Raw genomic sequence first — 18,986 nt, forward strand, 5'->3', positions numbered from 1 at the left:
CTGCTTCCTTGCTTGAGGTTTTTGAACTTGCTTCTGGGGAAGGGTTCCTGACATCAGTCTGTGGACAGATGGTGTCAGTAGAGATGAATGATTCTGTTATCACTCAGTACTTGTACTGATTATGAAGCTACTGTTTCATGTTTTATTATGGTGGTGTCTAGGTAATGTGTTATTGGTCTGCTTTTTAATGAACTAAGGTTGCCATTAGGTCAGATACTTTGAAGTCCAATTATGATTTCACCTCTAGAAATAAGAAGTTTATAAAATTTAACATGTTTTTAATGGTCTTGTTTTAGAGGGCATTCAGAGCCAAAAGGTACATCTAATTATCCTATTATCCTACAGGGCATAATAAGAAAGGTGAGAACCTGGGCTATCTACTAAAGTCAATCTATCGGCAAGTCAGCGAGGCATAGATGGGCATGCCTGAAATTCAAATTAGGGTCAAGACATCTTTCTCAGCCTTGAACTCAGCCGTGCCATCCAACATTGTGGGCGTGGTGGGCCCTGGAACAGACAGATATCAGTTTAGAAGCCCCTTCTGTGAAGGCTTAAACTTGCCTTAATTTATGTTCCTGAAATGACTTGCTTTAATTTGTGGCAAAATATCTCTGAGTTCTCATTTCCTGCCAAGAGGGTTGGATATGAAGGCCAATCACTTACCCTTTGAGGCATGCTGGAAGAGGTAGGGTTATCTTCAGTTTAGCCACTATTTTAGCCATCCCTAGCTTATTAGTTTCTCAAATGTCCCGGAGACTGGTATAAAAAACCAGTTGTGCCCTGAAATCAGTTGGTGGGCAATGAACAACCTATTATTGGCTACTTTTTATTCAAATTGGAATAGAAAAGAGGCTTTGATAAAACGAGCGAACAGAATCAGATTATAATAGTGCCATTCCTTATTTCATTGGAATTGCTTTACCATAGTGGCATCACTGAGTGTCTTATCGGTTGTCACTGTATCCATGAATATGCTCAAATTATCTCGTGTCTGGTTTTCTTTCACAGACTCTACACATCCCGTCTATGGAGAATGGGCCTAAGCTAGCAAGCCGGATCTTGGGCAAATTGACTGATATTCAGGTAAGGGCTTCTTTCTGTTAAAATGTCATCTTATTTTAATCAACTCATAAACCAAATCATATTTCAAGGGCGAGAAGAGACTAAATTCTGCCATTTGGGGTCAACAAATTAAATTTGGGGAAGATGTTCCTGACAGTATGTGTGGGCATAAGCAATGCAGAGATGGGAAAGAAATGTTTTGGTTTTTTTAAACAAAAAAGAAAGAAAGAAAATAATTAAATAATTGTCAGGGACTCCAAATTTTTATTTTATATATATATGACAAATATAATAATTTATGTTTTTATTTATATATAATACAAATTACAAATAATAGATTTAGTTTTATTATATATATTTAGATCACTTATGTAGGATCTAAAAATTGCATTAAAACACTTAATACTTTTATAAAAGAAGAAAACCTGAAAGTAGAAGAAAGCACAGGAAAAATTTACTATTACCTGTGATTCCAACACTGACCATGTTAATTTTTGATGTCTCAACTTTTAGTATTTTTAAAGCATTTGTATATTTTTAGGTAAATATATTTTCTAACAAAATGGAATTACACATAATATTACCTGCTTTTTTCACTTAATACATCATTTGCTCTTTCATATTGAAATAATTTTAGTTCCATGTATGAAGTTAAATCGAATTCTATTATATCTATGTAACACAGTTTTTAAAGAAATCAGCCCTGGCCCTTGTGGCCCAGTGGATTGACTGCCGGCCTGCGAATCAAAGGGCTGCGGGCCAGAGCCCCCAGTTGGGGATGCACAAGAGGCAGCCACACGATCTAATGTCTCACGGAGCCCCTAAGCAACTTTCTAGGCAGGCATATCAGATACCAGGAAATCAGAGAGTGTTCTATAATTTGTAAGCACTTCAGAAAGTTATTGGGTGACCTTGTGGAGCCGATGGAGCCGGTCAGTGAAAATACCTAAGGGGAGCTGAGATTTATACTGAAACACGAAATTCAGTTTGACAGTTTGGGTGACATCAGATGGTGTTGGGTCTTCACATTAAGCAAAGATTCTGTTGGTTGGACAAGCAGCAGGTCCCTCCAGAGTAACTGAGTTTCCCAGACAGTGAAAAACAGTATTTTTCGAATACTTTATCAACTCCTATGTAAAACTGGTAATAGTAATAAAAGGAAGGAATAACAGTGGCTTTTGAATCAATGAGCTATCTTACCTCTACTCTTGAACAAATATTTTTCCATAGGAATTTTCTGCAAATTAAGTAAAGGGGTATCTTAATATCGAAGACATAAAATCTATTCACAGTTGTTTTCTACTTGTGTACATAGAAACAATAAGAAGAAACTTGAAGAAATTTAATAAAACTTTCTTCATGGGTGTTTCAGGTGTTTATATATTTTTTAGAGTTGTCTGGTGGAAGTAATGTTATCAGTGTTTTGCTCAAATAAAAAAAAAAAACAGAGCCAAAATATATAATTTGCTAGATTATAGAAGCCTTTCTTAAAAATAGAAGTTGAGAGGTCTTTAAGAGGGGAGGAAGTGTGGTTATAGTGATAAGAAAGAAAAACCACTTTGGAAAATGTTCTTGAACAATTTGTACAGAAGAGGATGTTCCATTCTATAGTAGTTAATACACAAAATGAGATTTCAGGGTTACCTGAAATCTCCTCTGGGAGATTCTATGAAATAAAATTTGAACTGACTTGATTTGGTTATAAAGGATCAAAAGAAAAGGAAAAGTACTCAGCTGGGCTGAGGTGGGAAATCAAATTCAATTTGAATCGAAAGAAAGATCTAAGTAGAGGTGTTAGTGAAGCTGTGGCTGAGGAAGGCAAAAGCAGGAATGTGTCGTCACCCTGGAGGTGGTGACAAATAATGCCTCTGAACCCTGAGTTAGAAGAGAACCCCAAGACATAATTTTGGGGCAGAATGGGAAGCCATTGCAAAAATTCTCAGAAAGAGCATTTATTTTTTATTTTCTAAAGATTTTATTTATTTATTTTTAGAGAGGGGAAGGGAGGGAGAAGAGATGGAGAGAAACATCAATGTGTGTTTGCCTCTCACACGGCCTCCACAGGGGACCTGGCCCATAACCCAGGGACCTGAACTGGGAATGGAACCGGCGACCCTTTGGTTCTCAGTCGGCACTCATTCTACTGAGCCACACCAGCCAGGGCAGAAAGAGCATTTTTAAAAGTAAAATGATAGAAGCCAAGAATGTAGGTGACTGAACTGAATGCTTTTTGTTCATTCAGCCAACAAATACATGTATGGAGCCCAAACAGGTGCCAGAGGCTGTTCAGGTGTTGGTGGTATAGTAGTTAAAAGGGGGACAAATCACTAGGGAAGCCACCGCACACTGACACAGAAGGTCACAGTTAATATTCAGTGTTAATGTGGCACCATGTGAAAAGGTTTAAGAATAAAAAAATAGAGAGAGAGCAGAGAGTAAGAAGAAACATACATTTCCTTTTTACCTGTATATAGTCTCTGTATAGTGACTGTGGCTAAGAAGTAGTTTATAATTTCGCTTTTTTCGGTAGGTAGTAAAGTATAATGGATAATGGTAGTAACATTAAAAACTAATGATACAGTCCAAGCTCATACTGAACAGAGAAACAAAAGGATACAGTCAGTTACACAGAATACAGGAGATAATACAATGATTCTGAATTCAGCCACAAACCAGACGCACCAACTCTGTTTCAAATTGATCAGCACCAAAAGGCCAGCGTGCTGAATCTAAGGCCACATCTTTCCTCTTCAATTATTTTATGCTTGTGGTCATGGAACCTAAAGTTTCAAAATTAATCTCTTGCAAGATGGCAAATTGGTGCTGTCATCCAAGCTACTAGGTTGTCTGTTTCTCTCCAAGAGAAATAATTTAAGTTGTTATTGAGGAAAAAGCATGGAATTGCATCATGTTTCACATTTGATCACTTTGATATTACATGGAAATATGGATATTCCCTATGCAATGCTCTGGTAAATTGAAAAAGAGGAGAGCAACAACAACCAAAAAATACCCAACAACAAAAAACAAACTTTGAGATTCTTTGCAAGATGACCTTGAGGGAAAAATTCCTTCTTAAATGCAGATTTGATTTTCACTTAACCTGTGTACTTCTGTGTATATAAGAAAGCATCTGTGAAGTTAAGTATTCATCCCATTTGGCTAATTATTCATATAGTTCCCTGGGTCTTAGATTGCCCTACAAATACCTCTTTGGAGGGAAATCTTTCAAATGGCAGTTTCTTTTGTTTTTCCTTTTCTTTTTTAGGCAACAAAGAAAAGCACTTCTGTGCTCATACTTCACCGCACTTAAACTTGGAGAACATGCTCAGTGTCGCCCATGTTTCTTTTTTCTCCCATTATTCTTTGCTCTTCCACTCGCCATGCTTTTTGCCTGTTCTCTGACCATTTGGGGTCTTTTCTATTTCCCAATATGCTTTGCTTTCTGCAGCTTCCTTTCTGCTTCTGCACCTTCTACAATTTGCCCACCTGGTAAGGTATCAGTTGTCCCTCAAGACACATGTCCTTTAGGAACCTTTTAAATCTCCCTTGAATAACATCCCTTCCCCCAGTACAAATACACATTCACCCACTTGAGTGCTGCTTCTTTCTGCAGCTGCCATAGCACCTGGGATCATCACATTATGACCTTTAAATTATGTTCTGGTTACACACGCGTCTTTGTTCTAGGGCTGTTTGAATGTAGGAATTGTTTTATTCTCTTTCTGTAACCCCAGTCATCAGCACAAGGTCTGAGCCATAGTACATACTCAGTAACATTTCCTGAATACATGAGAGAGGAATGAATGGGTGAATGACAGAGCAAGCACATACTAAAGAACAAAAACGTGTTGCTCTTGTATATTAACACATTCTGAAAAAAGGTGAGAGGAAAGTCTTGAATAATGTCAAACTATTCTTCAAAAAACTCCTGGAGACCCTGATTTAGAACTTTTCAAAGTGACATGCACCTCAGGACTGCTGTGAGGAGTAGCTTAAAGCTGGAACCCACCCAGGTACCAAACATCAGGGGCGGCATGGTGAGCGACTGGCAGAGCTGCCGCTGAGGTGTCGAAGGTGGGAAGTAGTGATTGTGGAGCCCGAGAGGTGGACGTCTTAAATAGTTAGGAAAACACGATGCAATTTACAGATGCCGTATCACAGAAATGTACACTCGAAACTTATATAATCTTATTAACCAATGTAACCTCAGTAAATTTAATTTAAAAAATAGATAAAGAAACCTCAAGATTTAAAAAAAGACAAGAAAAGCACGAGTGGGATAGGAGCAGGATTTGTATCACTTGCGGGTTACTAGATAGATTTATTTTTAAAATCTGTTTCCCCACTAGTGGCTACAGCCTTGTGAGACTAAAACGACCCTTTGTGATTGTGGTGTTTTCCTTTTGTTCAGTGGAACAGCTTGAGGACTTCAGGTGCAGAAGAGGTAGAGCCCCTCCCCTTTTCCCTGCAGAGGTCCTGAGCTACCCTTCAGCTGGAGCGCATTACCCTTCAGCTAAGGGCGCATCTCCAGATCCCCCTAATCATGCCGTTCTTTGAGGGGCTTCTCACCTTCTCTATTTCCTGACACACACGACCCCACAGGTGATGGGATTGCAGAGCTTTGCATGGCCATGGAATAGGATTAGGAAGAAGGACAACGGATGATTACCTTGTGGGCAGCGCTTATTATATTTTTATGGTATTACAGAAAGTAAGTGCACAACACAGAGGTTGTCCTTTTATGTTGCTAGGAATTCTCCGCTGAATGTAAAAGGCATCTTAGCAAGGGCCATGTAAAATTATTTGCCATACATATGTTGCCTGTGAGGTAATGAACTTGTCATTAGTCATGTTTTGGTTGAGTGTTCAATGGGCCTTTGTGAGAAGAAAAATTCTGCAAATCACTCAGAGAGTTTTCCACATAGGCTCAAAGTACCCTCCCCCCGCCTCAGTGTGATTGGCTGTGTCGCTTTAACCCCATGTTTGACTCCAGTGAACAAAACGAAGTAACTGACTGACAGGAGGACTGATAGATGTGGAAGGCATGGGCCTGCTGCTGTGGTTGGTAATGACACTGCCAACGGTAAGAGGACAGCCTAGCCCATGCTGGCATCGTTCTCTCTCCCCTCCTCCTCTGGACACCTACTCTTGGGAAAGCATATAATTTTATCTCTGCTAAATCTGCCATGTGTACTTTGAGTTATTTTCCCTTACAAAATTAAATTGAATTATCCGTCATCCACATGAAAAGTTTGATTGCTAACTGCCTAGGTCTAGACATTATGAATTACCTGTATTATCCTATCTCTTGGATACATCTCAGAATGCTATGATTTCACATAAAAGCATAAATTACAGGATGAGAGGGGGAAAACTAAATACATATTATGTAGGTTCACAGAGTAATACGGCCTATGACTGTCTTTGAAACCCAAATTGATTTTCCACTGCTTATAAAACTAAGACAACTAATTGAAAGCAAATTTACTTTAACCAATGAGATTCAAGATGAAATTATAGTGGTCATGAATCACAGTTCTGGAGATCGCTAAAATGTCAATATGCTGGCATTCAAGTATTATTAATGGCCAAAGTGTCTAATGTATTCATGGGATACAAATAAGGAAAGTGAAACACGTCTTTCGCTCTTCCCTTGCATCGTGCTGACAGCATACGTAATCTGGCAGGATTTGGGAATGTTTTATTCAGCATTCACCGTGAATCAGCCAAGTCAACAGTGGGAGGCCACCCTCTTTAGATACCAATTTCTTTGATTTTTTAAAAAAGATTTTATTTATTTATTATTTTCAGACAGAGGGAAGGGAGTGAGAAAGAGAGGGAGAGAAAGATCACTGTGTGGTTGCCTCTCACACTACCCCCACCAGGAACCTGGCCTGCAACCCACTGGGAATTAAACTGGGGACCTTTGGTTCGCAGGCCTGTGCTTAATCCACTGAGCCACACCAGCCAGGCCTAGATACCGATTTCTGGTGTGGATAAGCCAGTCATTGGGCTTCCTTCATTCTCCTTTCCATTTAAACCAGAAGGCTGTAGGTAGACCCATTTGTGGTTCCCAGTAATTTGTCCAGTTTGGGAAATTCTGAGGTCTTGAACACAGCACTTGGACCATGTGACAAAGGAGAAACTGCAGCAGGCAGAGGCAGGAGAATCGAGCTTGTGACGACGAGTTTCCTAGACCCTTAGTGTCCTTCTGTGTAAAATGAGAAGCTTGCCTCAAAAGTTCATTGCCCTTCATATTTGATTTTTAAGCAGCAGTGCTTTCTACAAAAGAAATCTCTCCTGGAATCCCAGCATACAAGACCAGTAAGAGTGGAATTGTTCTTGAGCTAAAGAAGTGAAACCCAGAGCCCTACTTACTGGGTTCGTTCAAATTAGATGATCAGTAAGGTTCTTTTCCACTCAGCGTTTTCAGATGTTTTGTATCAATTTCAGCCTAAGTTGTATTAGGACTAAAGAGCCACTTCATGGGGAGAAAACACCGAGTGGCAGACTGCAGGGCTTGCTACTTTGGGAAGCTCTATCTGTTCCAAGGCAGGCTCCACACAGGACCCTGTGAACGTGTGGAGGGAAATCCAGACGGTGACCAGGAACGTGGTTTTGGTGGTGAGAGAGGCCTCGACTAGAGTCTGGGCTCTGCCTTTTACTAGGCACAATCTTAAGTAAGTTATTGAATCTCCCTGATAAACAGTTTTCTCGCTTATAAAATAAAGTGGGATTGGTCATGGCACCTGCTATCTGGGGTTCCGGTGGGGATGAACGAGGCAGTCAGTCTGTGAGGCCCGTGGCACGCTGATGCTGGCATGCAATACTTGCTCAGAGGGCGAACACTCATTTGTTGAATGAATGAATGAATGAATGAATGAATGAATGAATAGGTGAATATAAAATTAGCTTTCTATTTCTGATACCTCAAATATCTTTATGTTTCATTTACTTCAGTTTTAAATATTAAAATTTAGGTCTGCTAAAGCAAATTTACTGATGCAAGTAATCTAACTGTGATTGTGCTGCAGGCCCATGATTTTGGAAGGGATAAGGAAAACTGGGGCGAGAACGTAATACAAACAACTTTCATTTAGAAAATAAAGTCACTGTTCAGATCCACCGGGCTTGTCAATATAATACGATTTTTTGTCCATGAACATACAATGCTCTTGAGAAGGGGGATTTTAGAGCAATCCTTCTCCAACTTTAGCTCCCATCGGAGTCCCCTGAAGTGCTGGCTGAGCCACAGGTTGCTAGGACACACCTGCAGTTTCCGATTCAGGCAGTCTGGGGCGGGGCTTAAGGATGCCCATCTCTTAACATCTTGCCAGGCGATGCCAGTGCTACTGGTCTGGGGAACATCCTTTGAGCATCACTGTTTCAGAGTAAAGATGATAATAAACTCAGTTTGCAGAGCGGAAGCTGAATACCGAATGGTAATGAAAAGACATGCCCTTAAATCTGTAAGGCACCTACTTCAACTATGCATTTGAGTTCACCAATAATTTGAAATTTTGTAATTCTTTCCAGGTATTCGGTTGTTTCTGTCTAATCTTATTTTAATTGTGTATGTGCTTTTAATGTTCAAAACATAAGTGAACCTTTTGTACCACCTCTTAGCTTGTATACTGAAGGATATTTTCTTGTTTTTGTTGTAGTATGGAAGAGAAGAGAGTGACTGGACAATCATCGTATCCTGAATGGAAAACACAGCATATTATCTGTGTGTTATGGGGACAGACTGTTGCTTTCGAATTATGATACGTTCTTTGGCTACTTGTTTTTAGTTGTGCGTCATGTAGTTTATATTATCCGTGTTAGGAGGGTGATTGTTTCCTCATGCCAGAGAAAATGAATTGCAATCGTCAAATGGTGTTTTGTAAACTTGGTAGTAGAAGCTTATCTTACCTTCCCTTAGAAAGATAATAATAATGTAAGCCATATAGCATAGAATTTCCCTCAGTATTCTTGGTGCCTCCCTTAGTACTTCACTCAGATGCAAAAATGTTTGTTTATTCTGTAGCATAAGTGTTTTTCTGCTCCTCAACCAAATGAGTTGTGTTGTGTGTGTTTAAAAGCTGATCTGAGTAAATTTCAGAGGTAACACTTCCTGTGACGCATTTTCATCCTCAGAAGGTGTTTTGTTGTTTTAAATCAAGATTGGAGAACTGTATTGCCTCACGTCACATTTTTTTTGCAGGCCCCCAAGTCCATCTTAAGGGGAATCTCTCCAGTCTCCCTGATGTCACAATCTCTTCGTGCATCAGCAGGATCCGTGCACATGTCCACCATCGCCCTTGCCGTGTTGTGTTGTATGTAATTGGCTGTTTGGTAGACTCCACTACATCACTGAGGGTCTGTGCCTTAGAGATCTTTGTGTCCCCAACGCCTGGCACGTAATAGGTACTCAGTAAATAATGACCAAATGAATATTTACCTTCTATAGAAGTGAACCTTCTTTGTTTCTATATTATGAAACCTCTTTATTAGAATTGTGATTGATTCTGACATTGTGTATAATTACCTCATAATGTCTTTATTTTCCATGGACTGCTTAGTCATTAGAGATACTCGGAAGCATAGTTCCGTGGAGGGATTGCTTCATATGTAAAGACTGTCTTGTAATTGAAGTTATAACTCTACAGAGAAGTCAGAGTATCATACCAACCAAATGGAAATGACAAGTGTTATATGTTAAGTGTTAAATACAAAATAAATCATCTCAATTTGTTTTTTAGTAGAAAGCAAAGAGAGGTATAGTCTGGTTTTTATACTTTTGGTTTTATAGGTGCTCTTTTCTGTTGAATGGGGAGATGAATGCGTGATTAGGGCGCAGGGAATGCAATTGTAGATGTCATTTTCCTTGTTTAGAAGCTCAGAGTTAAAATTGTATCCTGGTTTATGTAGGAGAAAGTGAAAGTAAAATAGAAAACATTTACCCTTGGAAGGTCAACTTTTAGACATTATATTTGGGTTCCCTTCAGTACTAATAACTTTCATCTTGCTGATCATATTTTATTCTCTTTTCAAAGCAAGGGAAAAAACTTTCTAAAAGTTCAATGCATTGAAAAATTTTCCTTAAGGCACACAGCAGCACATAGCAGATGGGGCTTTGATTCTCTTCCAGGACTTTTGGCCATGGGGTCTTTTTAGATAGGAAGGGTAAAACGAAAATTAGGGAAGTATAACATGAAAAAGAATGGTAAAAATATTTTTAGGGGGCTTTTAATTGTTGATCTGAAGTACCTGTTCTTCTCAGGCCTCAGGTGATTTATCTTTCTCTATACTCCTTCCCCAAGTAACATTCTAAGCATATATATTGCCTTGGCTAAATCCTGGGAACTCATTTAAAAAAAAAAAATTAATTGTTTAATCCCCGTTTTTCCCCCATTGCTGTCCCCTGCCCTGCCTACTCCCTCCCACATTCAATCCTCCCCAACCCCACTGTCCTTGTCCCTGGGTCCTTTATACATGTTCCTTGACTTGACCCTTGCCCTTCTTTCCCCAGTTATCCCCCACCCTCATCCCCTCTGGCCACTGTCAGTTTGTTCTTTATTTCCCACTCATTTTTAATATAGTATTCTAGAAAAGACTTCCAGGTAATTTTAACCTGTCAGGTAGCACAAAAGTGACCAGATTCACCTTTCCATGAAAAATGGAAATTGTTTGTTTGCCATAAATGCATTTTATACTTTGCATCTCTAAATTTAGTATGACAAGACGTGCCCATTACAAAAGCTAGAGAACAACGTTTTGACATTACGTCTGTATTTAAAAAAACTGAGGGTATCCTAAAACAGAGAACACAGTCTGCCATTCTCCTTTAGGTAATAAGACAGGAAATTGACCTTGACACTAACTTGTTAAGTAGATTTAAAAGGAACATCTGCACATCTTTTTTCCTTACGCACTATTTGTTTAATTGTCATGGATTAATACAGCAAGAGTGGCACATTATAACTAGGCAATTATCCATTCTTCAGGGCTTAGTTATCGTAACACTAATTGATCATTTAAGGTGTAAGATAGTGTAGCATTAGGAACATGTAAGGCTAATCTGCTCAAAAAGATCAACAAATTAATATTGTTGCTGATATTTGCATAATTGGCTGCAATTATTTAATGTTTAATTGGTTGATCAAATGAGATTCAGCAATTCACATGTGCATGAATAGAAACAGAACTGGTGGCACTTGAAATGATAATGATTAACTTATTTTGCATGTTCTCTTCCTCCCACATTTTTCAGGGTTTTTTTTTTTTTCAGTTCAGACCAAGTTTGTCAGCTTTTTCCAGCAGATCAGTAGAAACCAAATTTTAAAATGAAGCATTCCAACATAGACAAAACATGAGCATTTCCGGAAAATATTTGCCGTTGGAAATATTCTAAGTTACAGTGATTCATTGAGGACTAACTCATGGCACCAAAAGAAGGGTCCACGGCAGGGATGTGCACCGTGCAGCTGGCAGAATGAATCAATTAATAATACCTGCTTTCCCCTTTGCTTTAAAAAATACAAAGGAAAAGTTAAAGGGAAAGAGAAATGACTGAGACACTTTGTTAAGGGATCGTGTTTTTCTTCCCTGGTAAACACCCTTTATTCTTTTGTCAAAAGATTTCTGTACGTAAGGAAAAAAAAGATCAGAGGTAGCAGCAAGGAAGTGCAGAGCTTCGTCAACTACGTGGCATGCAATGTTAGCACTCCTGAGGCCTACATTATGTACACCCTGGGTTAAAATTCCTCACCTTATCAGTTTTGTTGCTTGGTGTAGTTTTGTTGCTTGTATCTAAACAAGAGGTCTTGCTTTCTTCAAATCAGGCCATTCTTGGGCACTTGAAGGCAATTAATGAGTATATCTTAGTCAAAAGAATAGTAGGAGCCCGTTATTAAAGCTGCAGTTTGAACTCTGCTTTAGGGCTTTGTGTTGTGAAATCAGCTGCCAAATAAGCTTATTTATTCCCCCCCACCCTTGGTGGGCAATCATTGTATTCTTTTTTCTTCAGAAGTTTATTTTTAAAATTATGTGTTCGGTTTACCCTTATGATTGGGGAAAATGTGTTTTAAGCAGAAAATGATAGCATTTGTTCACTTTCAAGGACTGATATTGAAAATATTAGAGTCATAAATATTCATTGCATGCATTAAAGCAAAGGGCTTAGCCAGGGGTTGGAGAAACATTGTAAGGAGCCCTTATTTCATGTCCTGATTCTAAATACGATCAAAGAATTCTGCCTTGTAAGGGGGTTTGCAGAACCCTGGTTACCCACAGTGATGCCGGCAAGTAATTTTAGTGGGCACTTTGCTTTGTCACTTGGCTTCTCAACGAGAAGAGTTTGCTCAGCTATCTCTTTTCCAGGTCTCTCTTTGAAAAGGGGGCAAAGCTTGTCAATAACCATAACCTATTAATTGATGAGGATCATGGAGATTATAGTAATTTGATCAGTTAATTTGCTAAATGCTGATTGACTACTCATATGTACATCTACCCAACTTGCAATAGGAATTAGGAAGTAAGTTTTAGAAAATAAATAGTACATATAATATACTTCCCTCACGTGCCTTATTTGCTACTACTTAAACAAAAACTCAGTATTTAATGTAGTTAGATAATAAGGAGAAAAAGACCAGAACACATCTTTTAATAGGAAATTAGAATGAATATTTTCATCTAATTTTTAAAGGGTATTTGCCCTGTAAAATATTTCTTTTTTCCTCTATTCAAAACTGCTCAGTGTGGTTAGTAGGTTGGGGTCATTCAGCCACTGCCTTGTGGTGTGAATCGCATCCTCCTGGTTTACTACTTACCGCCAGCCCCCAGCCCATTCGTTAGCGGCATTCTTCGGGAGCACTGTTGAGTTGGCATGGTGCACTTAACAAAGAAACACCTCGAATTACAGCATCTTTGCTGACCTCAGAGTTAGATAATACTGAAATAAAATGTTCCTAGTGTGATTTTTGGGGGGAAAATGTCTGTTTAAGAGCATTAGCTTGAAAATAATGGATCTAGCTACTCAAAAAAATAGGTGCAAGACTAACTTTAATTTAATAATGATTTTTCACAGTTTGAGGTTTTAAAATAAAGGTAAATTAAACGATTGCAAAGAGATTCATTTTTATCCTTGCAAAAAAAATCCCTTTAAAAATACAAAGGTAGAAGAAAGTGATTTATTTTCATCTTCAGCATACATATCATCATAAAAGACTTAGATATTTTAGGGAGGAAGGCTGGTAATGAAATGTATGAAAAGGCTATAGTACTGTTTGTGGGTAGATAATTCCTTGGGACCATATATGTAAACATTTGCTTTATTGAATGTTAGGGCATAAAATTTTCAGTCTGAGAAAGTGAAGTGGTCTTTAAAGTTTGCCAGGTATAAGTACTGAAGTTTTAGGTAGTCTTATTCTGTCAAAAGTATGTGTTTCACCCCACAATAGATACAGTTAGTAAAACCTAAAACTTAAGTTGCACGATGTTCAACTTACGGAATCTACTGTTGGGATTGTAAGGTCACCTCTAAGCTGTGGTATGGGAATGAGTTAAAATGTAGTTTCCTTGACAGATTTCCCTGCATATCCAGTACCACAGTGGCTAGGTCCCTCGTTACCCATTAATAAATTATGGAGGAAAATTTATCTAGAGAAGATGTCAGAGGAAGAACAACTGGAGGTAGAGAAAGAAAGGAATGATAGAGAAAGAATCAGGTTTGCTTCTGCATTTTCCAAAGGAGCTGTTTTCTTATTCTGCCAGCCATAGGGATCTTCAGCTTTCAAAAGAGGTGCCAAACACAAACACTTGTTGCCAATTAAGAAGTGACCAAATATAGCGGCAGCTCATCAGATACGAGAATTAGGCCATGGTCATTAGGTAATAATCCGAGGGTTGTGTTCCATGGCAACTGCTGTAGATGACTACCTATTTGAATAATGCTTTATTTTATAATTGCATAGTCTACATGATCTGTTGTGGCATTTCTTCAGTGGTTTTATTCTAAGATTTGTGAAGCTTCTTGAGGCTGAATAAAAGCATAAGAGACAAGGACTAAATTGTGACTGGATTAGACTGGGACTGTTTTATTTTTCCTCCTTAGAAATAGTGTTTACCAATACCCCCTTTCCTTGGGAAGATTTACTGATTCAGAAATTAGTTGGATGTTATCATTTAGTTTTTAACTAAAATGTGCAACAACACACAGTTTCCCCAAGCTAATTTCACGTGGTCATTAGAGTCATTCGCATGGTTAAGACAGGGACACAGCTGCCTCAATTTCTACTTCATTGATGCATTTTTGAAGGATGAAGGAATTCTCTCAAGAGTATGGCTGTAAGAAGATTTTGAATCATCTTGAACATAAGGTAGCACCCCTGTGTGCATCTGTGGATTGCTTCCTTGCTGATGTACGAGAATGAATGATTCTGCGATCCACTCAGCGAGCTAATATGTGGACCCTAGCCCACCATTCTGAAGAATTTGTGCTTACTTGAGAAAATAACTTGTTTGAGGAAGTAGTTTTTAAATCAGAGTTTAAAGATAGAGGAGAATATCAGCTTAACTGTGGAATTTTCCAAATGTGTTCTCACATCTAGATTTGATTGTAATGAAAAACCACAGCCATTGCTAATCTCAAATTTCACTAATTTGTAGTGATTCTTGAAATTCTGTTTAAGGAAAATCAAGTAGAAGGAAATAAACACTGTTTATTTCCAGGGTCCTGGCTGGTATAGCTCAGTGGATTGAGTGTGGGACTGCAAACCAAAGGGTTGCTGGTTTGATTCCTCCCAGTCAGGGCACATGCCTGGGTTGTGGGCCCGGTCCCCAGTAGGGGGCGTGCGAGAGGCAACCACACGCTGGTGTTTCTCTCCCTCCCTCCCTCTCTTTCTAAAAAATAAATAAATAAAATGTTTAAAAAAAAATAAGGATTGGCTTTCATAAAAAGTTGTTAAAAGATTATGTTAAAAGGAATTTCACTAAAAGCATAATGATGGAAATGTGGAAAATAGAGTGGGTAAAGGAAACTACCTCGTTCTTTGAAGGTTTAGTAGAAGCACAAATGAGCTTTACAAAATGGCTTTGTTACATATGAACCATCTGGTGTGAAAGAACCCTGCAATGTCTAAAGCACCTGGAATAATTGTATTTTGCTAGCAATAGACACATTCTTCATCGTTTGCAGGTTCTTCATCAGATCTTTGATTATGCACTGTTTCTGTCGTCAATAAAACAACTTGAAGGAATCTTGTTTGTGTGGTCCCTTGAAACTGGCATTGTTGGATGCATAAAATAATAATGCTTAATTATCATTTTAATGCTGTTCCAAGGTTTTTTTGTCATGGGATTTAAATGTAGTGTGGTATTTTTCAACCAGAATGACATTGAGAGAATAAATAGAATTGAATACAGCAGGAAGACCTGAAACCATACAACTGGGTATAAATGTGTCTCATATTTTCAAACATTTGGATAAGAAATGCCACGTGCATTTGAGATTGCCCTTCCTCCTAGGTACGAATCTGTCTTTAGTCAAATTTAGCTTTGTCTTTGGAATTTTGAGCAGAATAAGGGGAATAGATGACTTCTTCCCATTCACCGTTACAATTAACCTACCTTAACAACATGCCCATATGTGACTAGCCAGCTTTAGAAGAAAAGACACTATAAAGTAAAAGGTATCTGATCTAAACCTAACAAACATCAATGGTGTGTTCTTTTAATCAAACCAGGCCTTGTATAAATTGCCTTCCTGTACATATATCTTTGACAGAATAAAACCAAATGCAGTGTATATGAGGGTCTCATATTTCACATCCATTTTCTTATGATTTGGCTCAGTGATTGCAAGTGCAGCAAACCTAAGGTTTTTCAAGGAGTTATTATAAACAATGTAAAAGCGTCAAAGTGCTCGATGAGCTTCTCCAGACCCCGTCAAACTGGAAATACTGGTCTTCATGTAGATCTTTACTGGGACGTTGCATGCAGAGTTTGGAAGGTCCAGGAAAGGTTATCAGTCAAGTCTGACAGTGTCCACGCCCAAATCCCCCAAGAGTGACAAAGATGGACTTGACATTCCTGAGTGTGATGACATACATTCACTGGAGCTTACGTGATTTATCGGATGAGACAGCAGCCTCCGTCAGGGTAGAATATGTCTCTTCCACATCAGTTTACTAACGAGCAAAAAAAAGTGGGGAAGGTGGAGGCAAGGGTGAGTTTTCACCGTTTATAATAGTTTTTCTGTTAAGCTGATTCAATTTGACTGTAAGCATATTTTTTAAATCAAGCACTGGTTCCACATACATGACATGTAGTTGCCTTGCTCCATAACTTATCTTTGGGTGAAGAGGTCTGTTGTAGACGGATGCTGTAATGGTGGCGATGTGCAGGACCACGTTCCTGTAACCAAAAACCCTGCAGCCAGGACGTTGATGCTTCCGTGTGTGTGTGTGTAGAACAATCACTGGGCGTGTTCACTTCTGTCCGTGGGCAACAGGGACTGTGTGGATTGAAACCCATGGTCGTGCTCGCCACATGTCTCCATCCCTAAGTCAATAGGATTTTTGAAATATCTGAGATGAACTCACGAAAAGTTTCAGAGTGACACAATCCAGGCAGATTGTATTCCAAATGCAAAAGAGGTGATTAAACCGCATTCGATTTAAAGATAGCTACAATAATCTGGTAAACATTTCTCTTCAATGCTCATGATAAGGATAAGCAGAGGTGGTGCAACCTTTAATCTCTGGCTTCTTTCAAGCCGTGGCTGGATGTAACAGAACATGCATGTTGTCTAATAATTAAGAGAATGGTTAAGAGCCACCAATTGACCTTAAACCAGTTAACTCAAATTGGAGAAGAAAATGGAGATCATCAAAGTACCATTCTCATGGGTGACAGGATTAATGAGTTAATATTGTAAACTATTTACAACAGCTCATGTGTAAAGTGTAAGCTGGCAGAATTTTATGAACCTGAAGGCAGGTAGGGCAAATAGATACTCCACAAAAGTGCTGTCATCATCAGCACCCCCCTCTCTGCCTGGTGCAGATGGTGACAGTTCCTAGGTCCACAGCACAGGACAAGTGGCATAATGGAGCTGCCCCAAAGTGCCCATGGGGAGAGTTAGAAATACGTGATCTACTGAAACTTGAGCCCAGAGGTAAAAGCGAGGACTAGATTAAGCAATGATTGATAAAATTATTAAGAAATTAGTAATTAGATGCTTTAAGTTTTTAGAAATATGAGATAGTTTCCGTATTCCACATGAATGTAACTGATGGTTAATTTTATGTGTTAACTTGACTAGGCTATGGTGCCCAGTTTTGCAGCCAAGCACTGCCCTAAATGTTCCTGTGCAGAAGGTACTTTTTAGATGTGATTAATATTTAAGTTGGTAGAGTTTGAGTAAAGCAGATTGCTCTCCATAATGAGGGCGGGCCTTGTCCAATAAGCTGAGGGCCTTAAGAGCCAACTGGTTTCCCAAAGAAGGAGGAATTCAGTCTTACAGTGTTAACATAGAAACATTGCTTGAATCACCAGCCTGCCTGGCCTGTGGTGTAGATTTCAGATTCATAACTGAAACATCTTATCTAATTTCCTGCCTGTCAGCCTGCCCTATTGATCATGGATTTGGCAGTCCCCACAATTCCATAAACCAACTCCTTAAAATCTCTCTCTCTCTCTCTCTCTCTCTCTCTCTCTCTCTCTGTATAATCAATCAGTAATATAATTCATTACTATGTTGAAAACCATGGTCATGTTCTCCAAAGGTATTTGTCCTACAGAGGGGTGGCAAAAGTAGTTTTACAGTTTGTATGGAAAAATAATACAATAATTAATAATACAAGAATAACTTTTATGTACTCACAGCTATAAACCTACTTTTGCCCCACCCTGTATAATAATATATATAAGGTCTTTGATATATGCATAAAATATATAACATGATATATGTGAGTTCTATACATATCGGCTCTGTTTCTCTACAGAACTTGATACAACAACAACATCCTTACATATGGTTTTCTAAGGAAGAAAATCATATGCTCTTATTCCCTTTGAGTCAAGGATCTAACTTAAGGCATGCTTAGCATTCAGAAAATTGTTGGTCACCTAAGGCACCAGCAATAATTTTCTCTAATTGCAAGCAGGAGTACTTAAGAGAAAATAAGAATTCCCAGACTGACAAGGTTGTACAGTCTAAGCTTACTAAATGAAGGTAGACATCTCTGAAATTTCAAGCATCAGTGAGGAAAGTATTTCTGAGTGTTGGACCGTTAAATGCCTCCTATCATATCATTAGCTTAGTGTTTCTGGCTGTACTGTATGCCTTGAAAATACCATGTGGCCACAAGTAGATGTAAAGAACTCCCTTTTTGGTGTAATCGAAGGGTAGGGTTATTTTGTCAGGTAAGAAGCCATCCTGGTAAAAATCAGTTTTATAGATTTACTGAAGGCGGGGCTACATTAACCCTCGCCGGAGTCCTCTGGACCCTGTCGACCTCACACAGCGCCACCTCCAGGTTCAACTCCATGCGTGCGGATGCTCTCACCACCACGCTCAGTTTAGGAATCATCTTGGTAATCATTTGGACTTTTATTTATCTCCCCCGTATATTGAAGTTATATTTTGCAAGACCTATTTTTTCAACTCCTGAACAGAGACAATGAGTTGGTCTGCTTCTCCAGGGTGATTTGACAAGGCAATTTAAAAGGCAATAAGAAGCCAAATGAGGTTAAGTGATGGGGACAGAGATCATTCAAAATAGCTCCTCACTAGTTTAGCTGTTCTCTCAGGAGAGGAAGGTGATCACTTATTTCCTATGAGAAAGAACAGTATTGTCATAATCACGAGGTTAACGTTTGCATTTCCTGTTAGAGTGTTTTCCCCGGGTTTAATGCAAACGTTCTTTAATGACAAT

At 38.8% G+C, this 18,986-nt stretch overlaps 1 protein-coding gene across 6 annotated transcripts in view; it reads left to right on the top strand.

Moving 5' to 3' along the window:
- BCAT1 (branched chain amino acid transaminase 1) overlaps positions 1-15,299 on the top strand; it is a 95,387-nt gene extending 80,088 nt beyond the window's left edge. For 5 of the 6 annotated variants that reach the window (XM_045184268.3, XM_045184270.2, XM_045184274.2 and 2 more), the window contains 2 exons: positions 1,009-1,083; positions 9,272-15,299. In XM_045184268.3, the coding sequence (XP_045040203.2) occupies positions 1,009-1,083; positions 9,272-9,391 (195 nt within the window). In that variant the 3' untranslated portion in view covers positions 9,392-15,299. Of the gene's footprint in view, positions 1-1,008; positions 1,084-8,729; positions 8,795-9,271 lie in introns of all 6 variants that reach the window. The other variant, XM_045184269.2, reaches the window with a different exon arrangement.
- Positions 15,300-18,986: the final 3,687 nt, after the last annotated feature.

This window comes from Desmodus rotundus, chromosome 3 (assembly GCF_022682495.2).
Source record: "Desmodus rotundus isolate HL8 chromosome 3, HLdesRot8A.1, whole genome shotgun sequence".
In the NCBI taxonomy this organism is placed as follows: Eukaryota; Metazoa; Chordata; class Mammalia; order Chiroptera; family Phyllostomidae; genus Desmodus; species Desmodus rotundus.